The following is an 18,232-nucleotide window of genomic DNA, read 5'->3' on the forward strand; positions in this document are numbered from 1 at the left end:
ATATTTTATTTAACTTGGATTACTTTAAATTTAACAAATTTAATTTCAATTTGAAAATATTAATATTTCAAATATTTATAATTTATTTGAATTTAATATAAAATTATATTAAGTCAATTGATTTCTAACATCATTTCAATTGAAACCTAACATTATTTATCTTATACTAATTCAAATCTTAATCTTACGTGACATTAAATCTAACCTAATATGATGATAAGCTAGAGCTTTACTTCTAATAATTATTCTAATGTCAATCTTGAACCTAATTTTTATTTCATTATTTTGTCAATGTTGAATATCATATACATCTACACATAATCAATGTAACATTGATTTCAAATTATCATATTTATATAATATTTCTTTTTCTTTTTTCAATTTATTATTTGCTCATTTTAATTTTAATTATTTAATTTAATTTAATATAAAATTATGCATTTAATCTTTTAAAAATAAACATATTCTTAAATGTCTTTAATTAAACATTTAATTATAACAATAAAAAGGTAAAATAATAAAATAAAATATCAACTTTGATTACAAAAATTTAGGATCATAAAAACATTTATAATCTTATGATAAAATACTTAAATATATATATTTTTGAAAATTTTGTATAAAAAACTAAAAATAGATTTTTAATATTTTATCATTAGAAGTTTATAAACATCATTTTGTGAGTTTGAAGTTTTTAAGTTTTTATGTTAAAATTTGACCTTTCTAGTTTTTACCTTCATTTATAACTTTTATTATTATATTTCACTAATGAAATTTAATATTTAGAAAATTTAATTTAGATTTTTAATTTGATGTTTAATTAATTTTTAATATTTAGATTGATGTTTTCTTAATTTTTATTATTTCATTTATTTGTTTATATTAAACAATACATTTTAATTTTTTATAAATTAATATATTTCTAATTAAATATTTAGTTACATTCCAATAATTAAAACAAATAAGATGTCAAACTTCAATATAGTAAAATAATGTAAAATAAATTTATAGAAATTGTTAATTTTAAAGTAATACAAGATAACATAAGTATAAATATTTAAATTTATTAAACATTCTATAATAATTTAAAACCTAATTTAATTTTAATAATATATATATATATATAGTGCAATGTTATGAAGACAAACTTTGACTTGAAAGTTGAAAGTTAAAATATAATGTAATTAAAAATACTTAGAAAGTTTTGATTGATTAAAACTTAAATATATAAATTTATTAAAAATGCTTAGAAAGTTTGATTGACTAAAACTAAAATATATAAATTAAATAAAAATCCTTTAACAGTTTGAAAGTTTTAAAATGATGGACTGGGCAGGTGTCAGACTATACGCACGATGGTACATGGCACTGTGGCGAAATCCGTGCATCACTGACGGGAGAGGCAGACAAAAGACGGAGGCCGATAAACGGCATCATACCCAGCCAGTCGAAATAACTGGCTGGGTAGCCATTGCCCTCTCTTCATCACTCCTCCTGTTGTCAAATTTGTAGGGTGAGGGAGAAGCAGAAGTAGAGGTAGAAAGAGTGGGCAGAGGGAGAAAATTATAACGGAAAGAGAAAACGGAGGGAGGCAAAATGGAAGAAAATGATGTTAGTCATGGGAGGAGCCTGGTCACAAATCTGGTCTTGATGGGTCGAAGTGGAAATGGAAAAAGTTCAACTGGTAATTCCATTCTTGGCCGAACTGCTTTCAAGTCAGAATGCAGCGAATCCTCTGTAACGAAGCACTGTGAATTACAGACAACTTTCCGGAATGGCAGAACCATTAACGTGGTCGATACTCCTGGTGTGACTTTAATTATCACCCCTTCCTCTCATTTCTTTTTCCTCCTCCCTTTCAATGTTTTCTATTCATCAGTTATGGCTCTGCTAATTTTATGTCTCTTCGGGATTTTTTTGGGTCATATTAGGTAGTGTGTTTTTTTGTTAAGTAAGATCTGGTCATAGCCTCTCAATTGTTATTTACAGTTCGTAAAAGATAGCAATGGGTTCCAGCGGTTTATTAAACTATCGGATACAAATTGAAAACATAGTTTATGAGAGATTTCTGCCATCTCATTCCTTACATTCTTGTATAACTTACACTGCATTAGTGGAAAATATATGGCAAAAAATACTAACCAGGCTAGTGACTGGTCTTATATATGCTGAGAGCAAGCCTTGTGAAAACTGTTTCTCTTTAGCTTTGTGGTTTACGTTTGATTAGACCCTTAAACTGGGTTTGTAAACACTGTTTTCAATTTATTTTTTTGGTTTTATTTTTACAAATTTAATTCTAATTTTTCAAATAAAATTTTGTGTACCACTTTTGAGTTTTGCATTGCAGGCGCACTGCGGCTGTGAAACCCTTCAACGTATCAATATCTAGTGTTTCAAAATGCAACTATTGTTTCAAACTCTGATGATAATAAAAACTAAGTCTACATAGGTCATGAAATGAAAAATGGGTAAGGTCAAAGAAGGAAAATAAAATAGATATTGCAAAGAAAATAAAATAATGTTCACTGTTTTTATTCTAATAATATGATTAAATCGGGAATGAATTTGTGTTGAAAAGGGCTCCATATAATTGAGTGACTAATGAAGATAAATATGAGAGTCTCGAATGTGGAAGCCTTGTACGTCATTAGTGATAATTTGTGATTGGAATAAATTATAATTTTCTGAGACGTACGAAAGTGAAAATTATATCGCTGGCAGAGATTATACCTTTGATTTTGAAGGCAAAGAGAGACAAATACACAGAGATAATAACTGATTTTATTGCCTTACTGCTTTGCACAAATGTATTACATAAAGCCTCTATTTATAGAGGGTATGAGAACTCTCTACATACAACATATTTTACACATGTTAAACTACATTAAATATAATATTACATATATTAAAAATGTGGGTGGCTGAAACGGCAGAGTGTCTGCTATGTGATTTAATGTGGACGGTGCTGGATGGCAGAGTTGGGCTGGACGTGGGCTGGCTGTCTGCTAGTAATGACAAAAGTTAATAACTAACCACTACCGCCAACACTCCCCCTTAATTTTTGTCATTAACAAATTTTGCATCAGTAATACCCAATTTCTCTCGCAGATATTCAAAGTTATTCTTTGGTAATGGCTTAGTGAATATATCTGCCAATTGATCTTCAGATTTGTAGAACTCAAGGTGGATTTCTCCATTATTGACCAATTCTCTGATGAAGTGGTACCTTGTATCAATATGTTTGCTCCTCTTATGAAATACATGATTTTTAGATAATGATATTGCTGATTTATTATCACAAAGAATTGGCGTTGGTTCCTCCTGATGATGGTGAAGATCGAACAAAATTCGACGCATCCATACTGCTTGACATGCTGTGGAAGTGGCAGCTACATATTCGGCTTCAGCTGATGAGATTGTCACTATAGGTTGCTTCTTTGATGCCCATGATACAGCTCCTGATCCAAGGTGAAAGATATATCCAGAAGTGCTCTTCTTGTCATCAATGCTACCTACAAAATCACTGTCAGTATAACCAATCAAACCAAAATTGTTAGCTTTGGAATATAGAATTCCATATCCCATTGTTCCTGCAATATATCTCAATATCCTTTTTCCAAGTTGCCAATGAGAATTTTGTGGTGATTCCATGAACCTTGAGATTAAACTGACACTATACATGATGTCTGGCCTTGTAGCTGTCATATACATTAAACTTCCAACAAGTCTTTTAAACATAGTTGGATCAACATTTGAGCCCTTTTCTTCCTTGCTAAGTTTTGTTCCTGTTGCAACTGGAGTTGACACTGGATTGCAATTCATCATTTTAAATCTCTTTAAAACATCCTTTATATACTTGGATTGACAAATGAAGATACCTTTGTCACATTGAATAACTTCAATACCTAAGAAATATCTCATCAACCCCAAATCTGTCATTTCAAATTCTTTCATCATTTCTGACTTGAACATGTCTACTGATAGATTTCCAGTGAATATTAAGTCATCAACATACAAGCATACAATCAAAATCTGACCTTCCTTATTAGTCTTAACATATAACGTGGGCTCATTGTTACTTCTATTGAATTGATTACTTATCATGTATGAATCAATCCTCTTATACCAAGCCCTAGGAGCTTGTTTCAAACCATAAAGTGCCTTGTTTAGTTTATATACTTTGTTTTCATGCCCACTAACCTCATAACCAGGTGGTTGTTTAATATATACCTCTTCATCAAGAAAACCATTCAAAAAAGCTGATTTTACATCCATTTGATACACTTTCCAATCATTTTGTGCTGCTATTGCTAAAATAGTTTGAACTGTGTCAAGTCTAGCAACTGGAGCAAATGTTTCATTATAATCAACTCCATATTGTTGTGAAAAACCTTTAGCAACTAGTATTGCCTTGTGCTTAACAATTTCACCTTTTTCATCAAATTTAGTTTTGTAAACCCATTTGACTCCTATACATTCTTTTCCTTTAGGTAAATCCATTAATTCCCATGTGTTATTTCTTTCAATAGAGTCAATTTCTTCATCCATTGCCTTGATCCATTTATCTTCTTTAATTGCTTCATCAAAATACAATGGATCACAAGAAAATAAAGCAAAATTTGAGTAAATATCTACATTCTCTTCTATTTGATCATATATTTCTTTTAAGCTTCTTGTCTTCTTACCTTTGTAACCTGGTGTTGAGAATGTTGAATCAAATTTATTACTTACATTTGAACTTGGAGGTGAGGCACCTTGCACAAAGTTCCTTGGTGGAGTGTTGGGTGTTGATTGAGTCCCATGTTCCTTTAATTCATCATCACCTTGTAATATTGGTGCTCCTCTTGTGACTTGTTTGTTATCATTTTCATGCCATGAATCTTCTTCTTCAAATTTAACATCCCTGCTAATGATCAATTTCTTTGAAACAGGATTATACAATCTATAAGCCTTTGATTCTTCACTATAGCCAATAAAGATGCATTTTTCACTTTTATCATCCAATTTCTTTCTCAATTCAGATGGAACTAATGAATAAGCAACACAGCCAAAAACTCTAAAATGGGATACTGTATGTTTCTTACCATTCCATGCTTCTTGTGGAATTGTGTTCTTAACACTCTTTGTAGGACTCCTGTTCAAAATGTATACAATACATGCTACTGCTTCTACCCAAAACTCATTGGCTAGATTTTTGGCCTTCAACATACTCCTTTCCATTTCCATTATGGTTCTATTCTTCCTTTCTGCTACACCATTTTGTTGTGGTGTGTACCTTGTGGTAAACTGCTTCTTAATTCCATGAAATCTGCAAAATTCTAGAAAATCATTAGAACTGAATTCACCACCTCTATCAGATCGCAATACCTTGATGTAGTGACCACTTTGTTTTTCAACCAAATTTTTGAAATCCTTGAACTTTTCAAAAGCTTCACTTTTTTGTTTGAGAAAGTATATCCAAATCTTCCTACTAAAATCATCAATAAATGTTAGGAAATATATACTTCCTCCTAAAGATGGAGTTTTCATAGGTCCACATATATCAGTGTGAACTAATTCCAATGGTGCTCTTGCTCTATATGAACCTCCTACTGGGAAGCTTTCTCTATGTTGTTTTGCCAAAATACAACTTTCACATGAACTTGGTGGTTTCAATATTTGAGGCAATCCTTTCACCATATTCTTTTTTTGTAATAAGCTTAAAGCATCAAAATGAAGATGACCATACCTCAAATGCTATAGCCACGACTGATTTGAGTATACTGTCTTGAAACTAACTTCTTTTCCTCCTTGAATGCAATGAATCTGGAGGGGGAACATTCGATTTTGTGTCATGTTGACCCTTGCAATTAACCTGCCACTAGGATTTCTATCCAAGATTGTGCAAACATCATTATCAAAAGAAACTTTGTAACCCTTTTGTACTAGTTGACCAACACTCATGAGATTGTGTTTTAATCCAGGCACAAAATACACATAAGGAATATATCTTTTTCCTCCATTTTTTGTCAAGACATTTATAACACCTTTTCCCATTACAGAGACTTTACTATCATTTCCTAGCTTTACTTCAGATTTTACAGAATCATCCAAGCTAGCAAACAAATCTTTATTTCCAGTCATATGGTTACTACATCCACTATCTAGGAACCATATATCACTAGAGCTTTCTTGAGCAACATTACAAGTTATAAATAAACTTCCTGAATTGTTATCAGATACATCTGAGTAATTAGCACCATTCTTTTCAATATCCTCTTGTTTCTTTCTACATTCACTTGCAATATGACCAAATCTCTTACAATAATGACATTGAATTCGAGATTTATCAAACCTTGATGATGGGTGTTGGAATGAACTTCTGCCACGTCCTCTATTAGAACTCTGAATGGATTGATTTGTTCTCTCTTCTTGATTTGGACTTCCACATCCATCTATGCTTCTACGTCTTCCTCTTCCTCTGTAGTTTAATCTTCCTCTTCCTCTGCCAAAAGATACCTGCGATCTAAATGCATTCTCCAAAGAAGAATTGTTATTTCTGTTCATTCTTGATTCATGAGATAAAAGTGAGCCCATCAATTCATCAATAGATAGTATTGTCAAATCTTTAGATTCTTCAATGGCAACAACAATGGCATCAAATTTTCTAGGCAAACAACGAAGTATCTTTTCAACAACTTTTTGATCTATCAAATCATCACCATATGATCTAATTTGATTAACCACATTCATTACTTGATTTAGAAATTGATCAACTGAGTCTAAATCTTTCATACTCAAATTTTCAAAATCACGCCTTAAAGTTTGCAATTTAGCAATCTTAACTTTTGATGTCCCTTGATATGCTGTTTCTAAAATATCCCATGCAATTTTAGACTTTTTAGCAGCACAAACTTTAGGAAAAATTGATTCATCTAAAGATTGTTGAATTAGAAACAATGCTTTAGCATCCTTTTTCCTGTTATCTTGTAATTTATCCTTTTCATCTTGTGTTAATGTAGACTCATCTTGTGGTTCAATAAAACCCTTTTCAATAAGATCCCATATGCCTTGAGAACAAAATATTGTCTTCATTTTTATAGCCCAAAATTCATAATTTTTATCAAAAAATATTGGAATTTGTGGTTGAGCTATACTACTTCCTGAAGTCATATTAATACACAGTTACAACTGCACCTTACAATTTTAAACTTTGCTTTACAAAGCAAATCCACCAAACAAGTCTAAGCCAATGACATATAGCTTAAACAAACAACATTATAATGCTTATTTTCCCCTTTTAACAATTTTTTTTTTTTTAATATTAGACTTCACTCCAAGAAATCAGCTCATACCTTCTTCAAACATTAAACTGGGATCTTCTCTACTCTCAATCTTGGCAGCCACTAGTCTCCAACTTTAGAAGCTGATAATGATCTGCAATCAAGAAAACATTAGAAGCTTCATTCACTGCTACAGCAGTTATATATATCAACACATAATTCTTTTGCTCCTAGGCCCAGCTCTCATGCTTTGATACCAATTTGAAGGCAAAGAGAGACAAATACACAGAGATAATAACTGATTTTATTGCCTTACTGCCTTGCACAAATGCATTACATAAGACCTCTTTTAATAGAGGGTATGAGAACTCTCTACACACAACATATTTTACACATGTTAAACTACATTAAATATAATATTACATATGTTAAAAATGTGGGTGGCTGGAATGGCAGAGTGTCTGCTATGTGATTTAATGTGGACGGTGCTGGACGACAGAGTTGGGCTGGACGTGGGCTGGCTGTCTGCTAGTAATGACAAAAGTTAATAACTAACCACTACCGCCAACAGATTTTTTGATTTTATTATGAGAAATGTGATGAAAGTTAAGGATTATTATTAATATAATTATATTAATAATTAATAATAGTTTGTTTATTTTATTGACTGCTGTCAAAGAACTTTAGATCAACAAATTCTAATAAGACTGTAGCCAACTGTTATGCCGTATAGAATAGAGCAGACGACAAATAATTAAGAATTCTCTTTCCCACTAGTCAAAGATCATTGTTCAACGTCACATACAAATGTTAAATATTTTCAGCGTGACACATTCTTTTCTTTTACATTATCTTATGTATAAGGTTTCTTTTATGTTTGTGCAATCATAAAACCACTTGTCTTATTATATCAATAGTAGGTCTATATTTAGACAAGAGTTCACAACACAATGAGAAATTATATTATATGTTCTTATGCAATTAGAAATTTGCAGGGCTATTTGATACAGATACATCTCCAGATTATTTTGGGAAAGAAATTGTAAGATGCGTTGAGCTTGTGAAGGATGGAGTTCATGGAATTGTTTTAGTGCTTGCTGCTGGAACGCGATTCACCACTGAGGAAGAGTCCGTTATAGATAACTTACAGACGTTGTTTGGATCAGAAATAGTGGACTACATGCTTCTTATTTTCACCTGCGGTGATAAGTGGGAGAAAGAGGGTTTGACACTAGAGCAAAAGTTCCCACACTTTCCACAGAAGCTCAAGGTGGGGTTTTTGTTTTCTACACTTTTTTCTAGCGCATTCTTCTTATATTCTGTCTGAACTAGTAAACTGTAGTAGATAAGTATCAACGCACTTCTCGATACTGATGATTGACTCAAGTTTCAATCTGAAATGTTTTTATTGTTTTCTTAATCTCACTTTCATATTTCAAATCCGGTATGATACTAATATTATTTATAAACATGAAAATTGTTATATGGGACGAAAATTTAAAAAACAGAAATATGAATACAGTTGCAGTGATTCTAAGGTTTCTCTCGAAAGTGCTAGACAGTTTTTGGAAAAATACGAGATGAGAATGATTGGAGATGATTTTATAAATTTGATAATTAAGGGAAATGAGTCTGTTGCAACATATGTAGGTCATGTTAATTGTTATCTTCTTTTCTATTATCATCTAAAGTATTATTTTTTGGGCTAGTCTTAAATGTTGGAAAGTCTAAAAATTAGCTTTAAGATCTTACCAAATTACACAGAAATACAATTTATAAATTCTTATTATATGAAATTTTAAACTATGGCCACATTAAACTTTTTAAATGAAATATCAAAACTTAAAAATTAAGCAAACAAAAGTGAAAGAGTTCATATTACATATTGAAACTGGAAAATGTTGATTTGATTTTTATTTTTATATTAATTCTTTAAAAATGTAAGATTCTCATGTTTAAAATTTAAGAATATTTATTTTATATGCCTCCTTCAAGTAGAGATGTCTGCAATGAGTTATTGGTGTATGGTTGGAGACACATCTTCATGCACTTATGATGAATTTAAAAGATAACAAACTAAGCATTAAAAAGTTATCTTCCAATGTTTCTTTGAACTTACCGTATTTATAAGTTTGACATAGTAACAACAAGAATGCAAAACACTGTCTTCCAAATGCTGAGTATTGTAAAAGCAAGTCTTCGACAAAAAATTCAAACATCACTTTAATATAAAAAATTCAAACATCTCTCATCCTCACAAGTCATCATATTAAGCTTCATATAGGATATTATATCGCGATGCAAGGGGAGGATGGTGGTTTTCAATAATGAAAGTTCATCTGAAGAGGGAATGGAAAGAAATAGAGCCGAATTGCTGGATCATATTGACAATATAATGAAGGACAAACAAGGCCAACCTTATTCCAATGAGCTGTTCCGCCAAGCTCAGGTGCGTTTGAAACTTTGTCATGTTAATATGCATTTCAATTATATATATTAACATTTCAATTTTAGATTATAAAATTAAGTCAATTTTAACTATCTAATAATTCTAGTCTTGAAACTTAGTGTGTGATGTTTAAACCGTTCAAATTACTCAATCTCTTATTTTTTCCCAGGCAAGATCAAAGGAAGCTTTATCCAAACAAGAAACAGAAAAGCATAGGGAGGAACAGCTAGCACACCTATGTGAGATGGTAAAGCCTATGATCATACCTAAAGCCTTGAAACTATATGTCAGAAATGTTGCTAAATTAGTTCTTCAATGAAAATTTAAAATTTATAAGGCAGCTTGTTTTACGAATTTGTATCCTTCGTGAAAGTTGAAGAAATTAGTTGTCATTCAAGTATTCAGCAAGTTGCTTGCTTTCTACTTTGAAGGTGTTTAAGTTAAACAGGAAATCATACAAAAATCTCTCTTTGTAAAGCATACATGGTTTTAAACTGAACGTGAGGTTCAAATGTTTTTCCTTGTATATGATTTATTTAATTTTGGTTACCAATTCCAGTTTCGTAGAAGGTTTCAATGAGATTATTGTGATATATAGAAATCAAGAATCTCAACCATCTAGTACTTTGGACGAATGGGAAATGATACGAAGATGGTCACTAAATTTTACGAGCCCTTGTAGGAATTTTAAAATTATTTGTATTGCTTTCTATGTGTATTCAGATGGAAGAAAACAAACGTGTCTTATTAGCTCGACTGGAAGAACTTTCTGTGTCAGCTGAAAAAATTCGCAATCTTGAGGAGGAACTGAAAAAGTCCAACGAGGTGCTGAAACGATCACATGAGGACCTGAAAAAATCTCATCATGAATATGAAGCGCTAAAAAACCAATGGTGCATTGTCATGTAAGCAAAATTTATATATATTTTTGTTTAAAAAAACAGGTGCAGTAGCTACCAAACATCACTATATTGATATCCATAATATCGATAAGCATAAAACAATCTGAACTCAATTCACTTTACTTGTTAATGATCTCCAAAGTTTCGTAAGATAAATAGTGATAAACATTTTATTTCTAAAATAGATGTCTAAGTTACATTAGCGTATTGTTTCCTGATATTTAGATGTTAGCAGTCAGATAGTTGCTTTAATTCAAGCCGTGTTCTTAGGACAAGGCTATTTGTAATTGAAGTTGGATCGAATAGGTTTTTTTCATTTCTTAAAAGATATTGATAAAATTGTTTTAATTTAATCAATTAATATATGGGTGTTTATTTGCTTTCGAATATAATATGTAATATACTATCATTCTTTTTTATTTATGTCGATATAAAATTTATAAATATAATAGTTATTAAAATTTTGTTCACATGTCTTGTTTCTAAATGGTTAAGAAAATCTATGATACAAACTAGAAGTTAGTCATGAAGTGCATGCCAACATTTAATGATTACATTTAAAGTCTAGTATTTTCTTAGACTATTTAAAAATTAATAATTATAGGATATTTTAATATAGCAAAACACATCTTGTCATTTGTTTTTGCATATAATCTAATCATACCGAATTTTATTTTGTACGCATGTTCTAATAATACCTGGGTCATCTTGATTGAAATCTAGAATTCATGAGTTGTTCAACTAGCCCATCCTTGAGGAAAGCTTCCAGATGCCATTTTATTTCTCGATTTCTCAATGTATATAGGTATCTTATTTTTTGAGAAATAAGATGGCTAGATTAATTATAGGGTGTCTATCATTAGGGTCATCACGTGAAATAATAAACTATAGGATAGCTTCCAAATCTATTATTGTGATGCACCATACTATAAATATTGTATTGGCATTTGAAATAATAGAATATAGGATGGTTTCCAAATCTAGTATCGTAATACATCATAAAATTTATTTCAAGCACTTATATGTAGAGGATCTTTTCATAGGGTTGTAATCACTCTACATCACAGTTAGAAAGGAGTAGAAAGACATGTTACACAACCCTTTTAACTTCGATATTGTATTTTCTCCCTCTTTGCTAAAGAGTCTTGAAGTTTCTCTCCCTCATTTCTACTAGTTCTACTCATAAGTTGAGATTTTACAGTGGATTTGAGTTATTGTACTATTTTTTTACATGGATCATGAGATTTTTGATCATTGCCTTCCACTAATTATAGGTAACATTGAAATTTCCTTTTATTCTAAGATTATTATTATTATTATTACAAATAGGGATGCCATTGTGGAGGTTGGTAAGTGGATTTAAACGTCATGTCTTCTCTTTTATTGACTTTTTCTCCCACTTTCTTAATCCCCATTTTAGATGCATTTTTATTTACTCTATTTTTGTGAGACATCCCTATCACACTTATAATTAATGTAAAAAAATTTCTGAGGTGATTGGGAATGCCTTAGGTTTTTTTGTGGTGGATAAATGATAATATCATGACTAACTTTCTGCAAACATCTTTTTCTTATATTCTTGTTGAGATTGATTTGTTGAAAGCTCTTCTAAATGAGGTTGTCATACAAGTGCAACATTTCCCTTCGTACATGGTTGACCATGAAGGCATTATTTTTAGTTGTAAGAATCTCCTATCGATGAAGAAGATTTAGCCTAGTGTTGCTCTTGTGATTCTTTTGACCCACCTCCTTTTGGTAGACTAATTATTAGCCACAACATTTTATAATTTTGCCTAATTATTTGAGCACCTAAAATATCTTGGAGTACTCCTCCCCAACTTTATTTTCGAGTAGGTTGATGTAACATTGTTGGCATATTTCATTAATTTAGGGTAGTTTTCAATTAGATTAAATAAAATAATAAAGTTGTTAGTTGCTAGGAGTTATTCCCATAATGGATTTTTGGGTTGTTTTTAATAGGAAAGTAATGCTTTCTAAGAACATGCACCCAATGTTTTATGCATCTAGTGATCATCGAACAAAAATCTATTTACATTTAATCTATTTTAGTTTTTGATATCTTGCGTTCAAAGGTATGATAGTAATTCCAATGTTACCCAAGTGTTGTTCATGTTGGCGATGTTTCCTTTATTTATGTTTACCCTATTACCATTCCCTATAGGGTTGATCATTGAAATATTTTTTCTCTAATGATGTTCACCCTACTAAATTATTCTCTCGTAAAGTTGTGCAAATAATGATGGTGGTTTGTCTCATAGGCCTTCTTTATTTTGACTATATTTGTTCAATGTTGTATCATCAAGATGGGCTTCTAAAGAGGTTCCTTCTTTTCTCCCATGGTTACATATTCATAAGACAATTTTGGTGCAACATTTTTTTCGAAGAAGGAAAAATATGCCAATATGCATTCTCTAGCTATTTAGGTTTCTTATCTCTAATATGTTACTTTTTGGTTACATAGTTTTTTTTCTTTTTCTTTTGGTGTCTTGGTTTGGAGGTTTGATGTAGATGTATCATGCTATGGTTCATTGTTTTGTTTAATCCTTCCCTAGTTACATCTTGGGTAACTCAATTATTTTATCTTTGAAACAACTCATTATTTCAAAGGTTTTGTATTTGGATATGAAATGGGTTTGGGTCCTTCTCCACTTATTTTTAATATAAAATACTCCTTTCATTTTATATGTAATGATTGTTTTTGAAATTAAAAAGTAGTAAAAAATGGAGGTTGACATAGAAACAGGCTAAAAAGACAATAGAAAGTTGCAACACATTTTCATCTTACACCCTTTCTTAATATAAGAAACCCCCACATTAATGTATCCCACATTCTATAATTACTATGACATATAGGCTAACTAACAAATTGGAAATTAAAAATATACATAATCATAGTAATGATAATGAGTATAAACAACAAGATTCCAGTTATAAACTTATAAAAAGCCCAATTGTGCAGAGCACTTGACAAAAATAATATGATAAAGCTAAGAGAGTTAGCTCTCTTTTGTCTCCTTATCTATTTTTCTCTAGTAGAACATGAGCCATTCAGTTGCTAAGAACCAATATAGGGAGGCTATAGTATCAAATCCATAAGAGACAACAAGACCATCCTTTTTAGCATGCAGGAGGTGAATGGTGGTGGCCACCAAGTACATTACTTGACCATAATATTGGTCACATCATTGAACTTTTGGTCAAGATTATCCTATCACTTCTTGACAGTCTTCAACTCAACCCTATGCTCAACATATCCTCGAGTACTAATCCCCAGGGACACCTTTGGGTTACTCCCTTCACATTCAATTTTGCTATTTCCTTTATCACTCTAATGGGAAGGGGAGGTTATGATATATGAGTTTCTATGGGCACCTCCAGTAACATATGCCTGATCAGTTTGGGTATCTCCTTTAAGAGTGTAAGAAACATGAGAGGGAAAGAAGCTCACTTGGCTATCCATTCAACTAAATTCACCACTCATCTAAGGATCTTCACTTATGGTGTAATCCTTATCATCCTCTATATACTTACCACAATATGCCTTCCTTTTCTGCCTCTTGGTGGGTTATAAACTTTTTCCATTGCTTGCAGAGTCTGAACTAATGGTGCACTCTTGTTGCTCCTTAGGTTTTCCCTACTTCAAATTCTTTCTTTACCTTGAGAATCTTCTCCTACCCACTTCAATCTCAGCATCAGAATCAAAATCTTTTTCCATTTTAATATGCTCAAGCATGTAGGTGGGGGCAAGATTTGGGCATTTAGTATCAAGAGCTGAGCCAACAAAAATTTGAGGAGTAGAAATGATGGTTGTGGGTTGGGTTGAAGGAGCTAGACATTAATGGGTATAAGGGAGACACATAGCCCTATGGAAATTATGAAGGTAGAACATGAAGGCTTGATGCAACACCATATAAGATTTTCCCTCCTTTATTTTCTTTCTGACTTTCAAAACATTGTCCTCCATAGAATGTAGCAAAAGGAAGGGGAAGGATGTAAGGTCCCTATTCCTAAAGTGATTCAGGATGCATAAATGGTAGTAGTAAAAAAGGGGAAATGACCTCCCAATGTAATGTAATGCATGATAGTAAAATATAACTCATATCATGATAGTGGAAGGGCTTTACATTCAAACCCACCACATGATTGAACCGACTCTTCACCTAGGTGAAAAAGCTTATTTAGGTTAGCTTCATCCAAAACCCTAGTTTGCTTGTACCATTCCTACCTTTGCGGGAGAGCTCACTTGCTCTAGCAATGACATCTTCATTAATTTTGAATGAAATCCATTCATAGTAACACTCCAATCATTCCATGAGTTAACAAACTACATGGAAACATTTTCATCATGCCCCTTAATGCATTTCATGAATGAAACCAAACCCCCTTCACACAACTAATTCCAAGCCACTTCACTTTTTTTAGTACTCTCCTTGATCTCACTCAACTCAATATGAACATGATCCCCACCTATACTAGCACTTTCTCCTAAATCCACACCCAATTCTTCAAAGGAATCTGACTTAACCTTTCCTTCACCAACTAAAAACACCCAACACTTGATAAATAAATTCATCGTCTATTGCTCACAAATAAAACAAGTCCTTAAAAATTGAAAATATGAGGAAATGAAGTCAACATCACAAGTATCAATTGCATGGGCAAAGAGAACAATCAACAAGGAGTAATAACTCCTAACAATACACCACCATAAAGGGAAATAATCCCAACTTGCTTAAAAAATATGGAGCTCATTATAATTAAGAGAGCTTGTCCTTTCTTAAGATCTATTAGATTTCCACAATCCATGAGAATGAGATATGCTTTCTAGATTTGATTGTGTAGAGTTTTTTTATCATCAATGTTTCGGATGCAGGAGAAGAACATAAAATGATTTTAAAAATTTTTTTAAAAATATATCCTCGAAGATTGAGCCACTTTTTCAAATAATAAAGATAGTAAAAAATGCAATATAGGGCAATTATAACTTCAACAACTACATTCAAATTTAAAATGTACTTTTCACCTGCCAAAAGGTAGCCACCTCAGAAAGGGCCCTTCCATGTTGCCACATGTAAGATAAGTGTTTCAAATCTATTAATTTAAATGTTCACTATTTATAATATTTTTGATATTCATTGGCAATCTTTTCACGACTCTCCAAAGTTCCATGTCTATGGTGTCATGACCGTACGTCACAAGATTGTCTGCTACCCAGTTCCCCTCACAATAGATATGGTGAATGGCCATGTTACATAACCTACTAATTAAGGCCTTTATATCACTACTAACCAACATATAACTAACATTTGTTTGACCCCCAACAGCCCCAATGATGAGTTGTGAGTCACCTTCCACAACCAGTTCTACCAAGCACATAGAGATAGCATTTTTAATCCCCTATAATAGACCCATGGCTTTTTCCACATTTCCAGAGTTCATCCCACATCTCCATGCATAGGCCAACATAATATTACCTTGGTCATCCCTTATGATTTCCCCAGTCACTACAACACCACCACAGATGGACCCATAAAAGTTAAGTTTGAACTAGGACGGGGTGGGGATTTCCATTTAACAAGCTTCTTAGTCATAATGTTAGAATTAACAAATCTAGAGACAAGGCAAAGCATTGCCTAGTTATCAACCACAACTCAATCTCCATTGGAGGGAGGAACCAGAGGGGTTTTACATCCCTAATGAGGGCAATAGTCCATGATGAGATTCATCACAATGCAAAGAGTAACAATAGGGGGGGGGGGGGGGGGACTTTATTTCTAAAGATATGATTGTTCCTTTCTTTCCAAACCTTCCTAGAGGTCCATAAGGAGGGAAATTTTCCATAGGTTCTTGACGAGGGAGTGGTCAAATGTGCAACTCCAATTAGATATAAATTGTTGGAGGTCATAATTGAAAAGCCAAATGAGCCTAAACATGTTTGTAATTACCTTCTAGACCACTTTGGCACAAGGATAGTGAATGAGGAGGTGATAAATGGTTTCCTCCTCCTTATATAGAACACACCAATTGACTATGTAACCGTCTTCTTTTAAGATTGCCAATAGAGAGAATGTTGCCATGAAGCACAATCCACCAAATGAAGTTAATCTTCAGAAGTGTAAAACTATTCCAAACATTTTTCCATCCCTTAGTACCAACCTCAAGGACAATAATAGTGTAATAGGTTAATTTAATGCTAAATACACCAGAGGTATTCAATCCCCAAACAATGTTGTCTTCTCTCGGGAAGACTAGGATACAAATTCTCTCAATGATAGCCTAGAACTCCTCCACAACCCTAGTTATATTTTGATTGTGGACATTAATAGATAACTTACACCATTTTCCATTGTTATCCACATAATTACTCAACCTCCATCTATATAGAGTGTTAAAAATATATTTAATTTAACTAAAGCAAGAATGACTAAGGTGTAATCTCCTAACCAATTATCTTCCCAAAATCTAATATTGTTTCCATCCCCAACAATCCATCTCACACCCTTGCTTAGAAGCTCCTGACTCTTAGTTATTTTCTACTAGATTCTAGATCCAACATGAAAGTCATTATTGAATATTTCTTGGGAGAAGAAGATATCCTTCAAATATTTAGCTTGGATGACCTTACACCAACCAATAGTGTTCTAGATCAACCTCCAACCAACCTTAGCCATGAGGGCTATGTTCAAGTCTCCAATTCTCCTAAGATTCAATCCTCCCCTTAATTTAGGTCTATAGACTTTGTCCCAATTTGATGATGCTCATCTTTGATAATCTATTATTGTTAATCATATGATATTCAAAACTTTTGAATGAAACTAATGGATCCACTAAACTTTTTCTCTACAATCCTCCCATCCTCTTCCATTCTTTACTATTTAGTATAAAACCTAGCCAAACATGAAGGCCATAATGATGTCCAAATTTCCTTTCATAATTTTTTACAAGCATCTTCTACAATGTCAATTGTGGTCGTACATTAAAAGATTATTCTAGATATCAATCTCATTCTGCAAGAGCGATAATTTAATCCTCAAGTTGTATAAATTTGTAATATTTATTATATCTTATTATTGCAATATGTTTAGTGGTTGCATTCTCTTAGCATAGGTTAATTTCAACACAATATACTGCCCATCATTTTAATGTTTAAGATCATTGAAATCAACTGTTTTAGTTAAGAAACTATTGGTTTTAATATGATCAATATTTGTAAAAGAGTTTAAATATGATGAAAACTAATGTTCTTTATTAAATAATTGAGGAGAGTACATTGATCCCAATTACAATAAAAAATAGATTAAGAAATAAAACAAGATCTCCTTCTTTGTGTCATTATACCGGAAAGAACATAAAAACCCCACTAATAAAAATCAATAAGAATAAAAAATAATATCTACATCTAAGATAATCTTAACACAACTATCAACAAAATTATTATAATAGTAACTTAATAAGAATAAAGTATAGTATCTACATCTAAGATAATCTTAATGCAACTACCAACAAAATTATCATAATAGTTACTTAATATATAGTATAATGTATTAGTCAGAGTGAAAAATAAAACACAACAATCATAGTTCCTCCTCTTTAGATAC

At 32.0% G+C, this 18,232-nt stretch overlaps 1 protein-coding gene across 1 annotated transcript; it reads left to right on the top strand.

Annotated features, from left to right (window-relative positions):
* Positions 1-1,593: 1,593 nt before the first annotated feature.
* Positions 1,594-10,620, top strand: LOC149568712 (immune-associated nucleotide-binding protein 1-like). Its single transcript, XM_089816763.1, has 5 exons — positions 1,594-1,807; positions 8,258-8,532; positions 9,547-9,711; positions 9,881-9,958; positions 10,435-10,620. The coding sequence occupies exons 1-5, from the start codon at positions 1,597-1,599 to the stop codon at positions 10,618-10,620; spliced, it is 915 nt and encodes a 304-aa protein (XP_089672889.1). The 5' UTR covers positions 1,594-1,596.
* The last annotated feature ends 7,612 nt before the right edge of the window (positions 10,621-18,232 follow it).

The sequence above is a fragment of the Cupressus sempervirens genome, chromosome 3 (genome assembly GCF_028749045.1).
Source record: "Cupressus sempervirens isolate cs-2001-9-10 chromosome 3, ASM2874904v1, whole genome shotgun sequence".
Taxonomy (NCBI): Eukaryota; Viridiplantae; Streptophyta; class Pinopsida; order Cupressales; family Cupressaceae; genus Cupressus; species Cupressus sempervirens.